Raw genomic sequence first — 6786 nt, 5'->3', positions numbered from 1 at the left:
TGAAAAAAGGGGTCAGAGCAAACTGCAAAAAGTGTATATCACGGAGGCCATAGAAAGAAGAACAAGAGTAAAGACAGTTGTTCTCAAATATTGGCCCTGAACCAGCAGCATCAACATCACTGGGAATTTATTAAACATGTAGATTCTTGAGTCGCACTCAGTACCTACTGAATGGGAAACTCTAGGGTCTAAAACACTTTGTGCTTTAAAAAGCCCCCCAGGTGATTCTGATGCATGCTAAAATGTGAGAACCGCAGCTCTAAGGGTCAGGAAATTCAGCTTCAGCTCCCAATGTCCAAAAGTGCAGAGTGTGGATAATAAAGAAACGAAAATAAAAGTTTAAAAATGGAAGGCAAATATGATCTCATAATTTCCCTGTGGTTTACCTGAATAGGAATGCTGACTAAAATACAGCAATGGAAAATCTGACTGTATTAGTTTTCTTTTTCTGCATAACAAATGACCACAAACTTAGTAGCTTAAAACAACACACATTCATTATCTCACAGTTTCTGTGGGTCACAAGTCCAGGCACGACTTAACTGGGTCCTCTGCTTATTGTCTCACAAAGTTGCCATCAAGGTGTCAGCCAGGACGGGGTTCCCATCAGAGGCCTGAATGGAGAAGGATCTGCTTCCAAGTTCCTTCCAGTTGTTGGCAGAATTCATTGCCTCGTGGTCATAGGATTCATGAAAACTTGCTTCTTCAAAGCCAGCAATGGAGCAAGAGACTGCAAGCTAAATGGAGTCTTATATAACATAACACAACCACGAGAGTGACAGTCCATCACCTTGCCATAGTCTATTGCTTAGAAGTAAGTCACAGGTTTCACCTACACTCAAGAGGAGGGTGGGAGATTATCAGAGGATATGAACATAAGGAGGTGGGGATCATAGGAGCCACCTTCAAGTCTTCCGTAGTCTGCCCTCTGGCCCCCCAATGATGATCCATGTCTCTCTGACATGGAAAATACATTTATCCATGTTCAAAGGTTCCCAAAAATCTCATCCCATTATAGCATCAGCTCAAAGTCCAACATCCCACACTGTAATCTAAATCAAGTCCAAAGGTGAAGGAAGCTACTGGCTCTAATCTCTTAAGTACAGCTCCTGGGCCATAATTGCTTTCCATCTGTGCACATGTAAAACTAGAGACCCACGATGTGCTCCCAACACATCCAACATACAATGAGATGAGCACAGCATTACAGCTATAGACATTCCAGATCAAAAGGGGGGGAAATGGAAAGTAAAAAGGTGTCAATAATCCACAGCAGTTCTGAAATCTAGCCAGGCAAATAATGAGGGTTACTTGATTTGACTTCAGAGTCTGGGAATCATTCTTCATGGCTCTCAGCTCCACCCTCTGGACTTTTGGTTCTGTGTTAATCATCCTTCCATTTTCATGAAGGTAGCATGTGTCTGCAGCTGATTACTTTTATCAGCCTGCTTCCTGTCAGTATAATTTTGAGTATTCAAGGGCCTCCCTTCACTTTGTACTCTTTTGGTGCCCTTCAGTTCAAGCTGGCAGTGTTTATTATAAAATAGTTTTCTCAGAAACTTTGGGGGTCCCGTAGATTTCAGTGGGCTTTACTTCATTAGACAAAACACACTCACAGATTTTATTCAAAATAATCCCTTCTCTAGCTGGAACTTTTGCTGAGAGAGCTTAGAAGCTTCCCAAAAGGTTTGATTGAGAGGATCGATGAGACACACTCCTAATCTCTTGAAAAGGTCCTTTGTGGACTGAACACTCTGACTTTTTGAACTTTCTGACGTTTTAGCAAAAGGTTGTAGGGTTATACCGTTCAACTTTTTCTCTAGACTGAACTGTCTTAATTTTAGCATCTTTTACTATCTGAAAAGACTGGATTTTCAAAATTATGAAGTCCTCATTTATTTTTGTTCTTCCCTCAATTTATTTTCTCCTCTCGCATTTTACTATAAACAACAGGAAGAAATCAGACAACACCTTCAACACTCCACTTGTAAACCACCTTAGCTAGATGACCAAGTTGATCACTGACAAGTCCTGCTTTCCACTTAACAGCAGGCGATAATTTTTCTGAGCCCCCTGCCTCTACATAGCAAGGATTCTCCTTCCTTCAGTTTCCAGTAACATATCCCTCACTTCTTTTGAGCCCTCAGCAGCAGCATCGTCCAACTCCAGGTTTCTACTGTCTGCTCAAGGCAATTTAGGCTTTCTCTATACTGTTCCTCCAAATTCTTCCAGCGTCTACCTACTGCTAAGTTCCAAAGCTACTCCCACATTTTTAGGTATGTGTTACAGCAGCATTCCAGTTCCTGTACCAAACTATGTATTCATTTTCCATCACTGCATACCAAATTACAGTGAAATTAGCACCTTAAAACAACACGCATTTGTTATCTCCATTTCTGTAAATCAGAAATTAGAGTATTGCTTAATGTGGTCCTCTGTTTAGAGTCTCGCAAAGCTGGAATCAAAATATCAACCAGGGTGGAGGTGTGTGGCGTTCCCGCAGCTGAACTTTGGGGGCGAATAAGTGGGGTCGGCTCGGCTATATGCCTCTCATGAGATGCTGGTGCGGCTCCGAGGCTTTACCAGCTCATGATTTCTATGGATTCCAGCAACAGGGAGGACAGGATGGAGGAGATACGGGACTGATGGTGCTGGTCCCCTGACCTCCGAGAATGGGTGCTCCGGTAACTGGAGTTGCTTGCGGTCCCTAGCGGAGTAAAATATAAAATAGATGCATTTTGTCTGGCAGCAGTGGCACCTTTAGGCCTGCTGGGAACAGGACTTCTAAAACGACAAATATGTCTGGGAGGCTGTGGTCCAAGGCCATTTTTGCTGGCTATAAGTGGGGTCTACGGAACCAGAGGGAGCACACAGCTCTCCTGAAAATTGAAGGTGTATATGCTCGAGATGAAACTGAATTCTATCTAGGCAAGAGATGTGCTTACGTGTACAAAGCAAAGAACAACACAGTAACTCCTGGTGGAAAACCTAACAAAACCAGAGTAATCTGGGGAAAGATAACTCGTGCTCATGGAAACAGTGGCATGGTTCGTGCCAAATTCCGAAGCAACCTTCCTGCTAAGGCCATTGGACACAGAATCCGTGTGATGCTGTACCCTTCAAGGATTTAAACTTATTGAAAAGTAAATAAATAAAAGTGTGGATTTAAAAAAAAATATATCAACCAGGATTCAGAGGCTTGAGTGGGTAATGATTTACTTCCTAGCTCCCTCAGGTTATTAGAAAAATTCATTTCCTTGTGGCTGTAGGATTCATTCTTCAAAGCCAGCAATGAAGGGGGGTGGTGTGGGAGAAGAGAGAGAAAGAGAGCAAGCTAGCAAGATGGAGTCTTACATAGTGTAACATAATCATGGGGGTGACATCCATCACCTTTGCTATATTTTATTGGTTAGAAGCAAGTCACATAGGGACTTCCCTGGTGGCGCAGTGGTTGAGAATCTGCCTGCCAATGCAGGAGACACGGGTTCGAGCCCTGGTCCGGGAAGATCCCACATGCTGCAGAGCAACTAAGCCCATGCGCCACAACTACTGAGCCTGTGCTCTGGAGCCCGTGAGCCACAACTACTGAGCCTGCATGCTGCAATTACTGAAAGCCCGCACGCCTAGAGCCCGTGCTCCACAACAAGAGAAGCCACCACAATGAGAAGCCCGCGCACTGCAACAAAGAGTAGCCCCCACTTGCCCCAACTAAAGAAAGCCCACGCATAACAACGAAGACCCAATGCAGCCTAAATAAATAAATAAATAAATAAAAATAAAAATTAAATTAAAAAAATATATATATATATAAAAGAAGCAAGTCACATGTTTCACAAACATTCCAAAGGAGAGGATTACACAAGGACACCAACATAAGGAGGTGGAGATTATTGGAGTCATCTTACAATCTGTTTTCCACACTGGCCCTTTTAAAGATAAACAGAACAAACAGAATTTTCAGGGAAAGAATCTCTTCATGTTAAGAACATGTTTAAGTTAATACCTAGGAACTCAAGGATGGAATGAAAGAGAAAAGCAATTAAGTGTGGAAAGAAATTTTAAAAGGGTTTCATTATAGACTGCTAAGAGGTGTGGAGGATGCTTTGCTAATACAGTCAAATAAGGAAAAGGTCATGAAGGATAAAATGGTTAGGGAAAGATATGTAGGTGAGGTAGAACTTAAAATGTACTCTGAATAATGGAGAGTATTTAGAGATGAAGAGATCATTCCATTACATAGTGAAGGCATGAATACTAATCATGAAGGCATGAATACTAATACCAGTACTATGTTGGAATTGGTAACAAGCATGGAACATACAGGGGACAGCTAGGAGACCGAAGTGACTCAAGGGTTCTCTACCTTGTTGACATATTAGAATCAACTGTAGGAAATACTGATACCCACGCCCATCCCAGGTATTCTGTTTTAATTGGTAGGAGATGAAGCCCAGACAGCAGTGGTTTATAAAAGCACTCGAAGTAAATTTAGTGTATATCAGGGATGAGTGCCACAAGACTGATTAAAAGAGCAAACTCATGTGAAACAAAGTGGTAGGTTCTATGTGTCAAGTAGGATTCGCTGGTGATGACATACCCATCTAAGACATAGAACAAAAAAACTATTGTAGACTCACCCCAGTTCTTAATAATCATGGAACATAGATGTGTCAAACATTTCTGATGTCCGTTTCAGATCCTCTTGGCTTCATCTGTTTTGTTTTGTTTTGCACTGTTGTGGTGACAGGCAGCTCTATGAAGGCTCTTTCTTCCTCCAGTCCCAACCAAAGAGTGCCTCACCTCCTACCCACACCTAAAGCCTCTTTCCTTGGTACTCTGCCCTGCACTCTCACCCTGGCCTGCATAAACCATCAGTGTAGGCAAGTTAATATCCTGTGGAGTTAATGTTTGACCAATGGGAAACAGGAACCAATGGGATAAATCTTGTCCTTGTTATCTACACACTGTCCCCAGTGGACAGTGCACTCAGTGTCCTTGAGTGCATTTTATAGAGAGAGTTTCTTGGGGGCCTAGTGCCAAATATCTAGCATTCTGTTGCATATAATTTGAATGTTGGTGCATTTAATGTTGTCCCAGAGTTCTCTGAGACTGTCCTCAATTCCTTTCATTTTTTTTTCTTTATTCTGCTCCCTGGCAGTTATTTCCACCATTTTATCTTCCAGTTTACTTATCCATTCTTCTGCTTCAGTTATTCTGCTATTGATTCCTTCTATTTTTAATTTCAGTTATTGTGTTGTTCATCACTGTTGGTTTGCTCTTTAGTTCTTCTAGATCCTTGTTGAATGTTTCTTGTATTTTCCCCATTCTGTTTCCGAGATTTTGGATCATCTTTAATATCATTACTCTGAATTCTTTTTCAGGTAGGTTGCCTATTTTGCCTTCATTTATTTGGTCTTGTAGGTTTTTACCTTGCTCCTTCATCTGTAACATATTTTTTTGTCGTTTCTTTTTTTTTTTTTATGGGTAGGGCTGTTTTCCTGTCTTACTGGTTGTTTGGCCTGAGGCATACAGCACTGGAGTTTGCAGACAGTTGGAGAGAGCTGGGTCTTGGTGCTGAGATGAGGACCTCCGGAAGGCCTCACTCTGATTGATATTCCCTGGGGTCTGAGGTTCTCTGCTAGTCCAGTGGTTTGGACTCGGAGCTCCCACCACAGGAGCTCAGGCCCGACCTCTGGCCTGGGAACCAAGATCCTGCAAGATGTGTGGCATGGCAAAAAATAAAAAATAAAAATAAAGAAAAAAGAAAAAAAGGAGTAATACAATAACAAAGAATTAAAAACAAAATAAAATTAGAAAGGTAAAAAATACATTAGGAAAAATAAAAATATAATTGAAACAACTGCAACAAGGTAAAACAAAACCACAACAGAAAAAAGAAAAAAAAAAAAACAATAAAAGGGGAACAAGCCAAAAGGAGCAGAACAATAACAGAGTATAAAGAATAAAATAAAATTAGAAAAATAAAAGATTTATTAGAAAAAATAAAAATATAAATGAATCAATAAGGTAAAACAGAACCCTAATCTAAAGAGGAAAAAAAAAAAAAAGCCTTGGCTGTGGGGGGTGGAGTTTAGATGGGAGTGGAACTTAGGCAGGGGCGGGGTTTAAGGTAGGGCAGGACCTAGGCAGGTGGGGGTGACATTTGAGCATGGGGCAGGGCCTAGACTCAGGACCCATGCAACCGGAAAAGGCCTTGGGGTGGGGTTTAGATGGGGTGATGTTCAAGTTCAAGTGTGGGGTGGGCCCTCTGCTTAGGACCTGCCTGCGGTAGGAGAGAGGCAGCGCATCCAAAGGAAGGCCTCCAGAGTGTTGAGTTCCAGAGTTTGGAGGTAAGGCCCTGGGTGAGGATGTGTGTGTGGGGTTTAGGTCCAGCGCGGTTGGAGGGGTTCTCAGAGGGGGTCTCCGAGTGTAGAGGTGGGGCCCTGTGTGGGGGTGTAGGGGTGGGGCTTGTGTTCTGCGCAGAAGGAGGGAGGATCTGGGGGCAGAGGATTAGGCCTGGGAGCCCAACAGGCTCCCCAGTGCCTAAGTGGACAGGGAAAGTGCTGGCTGCATTCCCTTCCATTCCTCCACTCTCCTCCCACCCCGTCTCCCCCAGGGTCTCCACCATCCCCGCTGGACCCCTAACCGTGGGTGGGTCCTGCTGGGTGTAGGAACTCCTCCCCTCCCTGCCTCCCCCAGCCACTCCTCAGGGGTTCCAGACCTGGAGGTCCTGCCTTTACTTTTGCTCCCCCTTCCCTCCCTCCCACTCCCTCAGGACCCACGTGG

At 43.2% G+C, this 6786-nt stretch overlaps 1 protein-coding gene across 1 annotated transcript; it reads left to right on the top strand.

Annotated features, from left to right (window-relative positions):
* Window positions 1-2483: 2483 nt before the first annotated feature.
* Window positions 2484-3164, top strand: LOC102999991 (60S ribosomal protein L35a-like). Its single transcript, XM_007196905.3, has 2 exons — window positions 2484-2684; window positions 2765-3164. Exon 2 carries the CDS (start codon window positions 2799-2801, stop codon window positions 3129-3131), a length of 333 nt encoding a protein of 110 aa, XP_007196967.1. The 5' UTR covers window positions 2484-2684; window positions 2765-2798; the 3' UTR covers window positions 3132-3164.
* The last annotated feature ends 3622 nt before the right edge of the window (window positions 3165-6786 follow it).

The sequence above is a fragment of the Balaenoptera acutorostrata genome, chromosome X, assembly GCF_949987535.1.
Source record: "Balaenoptera acutorostrata chromosome X, mBalAcu1.1, whole genome shotgun sequence".
Taxonomy (NCBI): Eukaryota; Metazoa; Chordata; class Mammalia; order Artiodactyla; family Balaenopteridae; genus Balaenoptera; species Balaenoptera acutorostrata.
This window is presented reverse-complemented; position numbering and strand designations above follow the sequence as displayed.

What these genes read in the sequence shown, in the direction of transcription:
- LOC102999991 (XM_007196905.3), top strand. Translation starts at nt 2,799, where the DNA reads ATGTCTGGGAGGCTGTGGTCCAAGGCCATTTTTGCTGGCTATAAGTGG.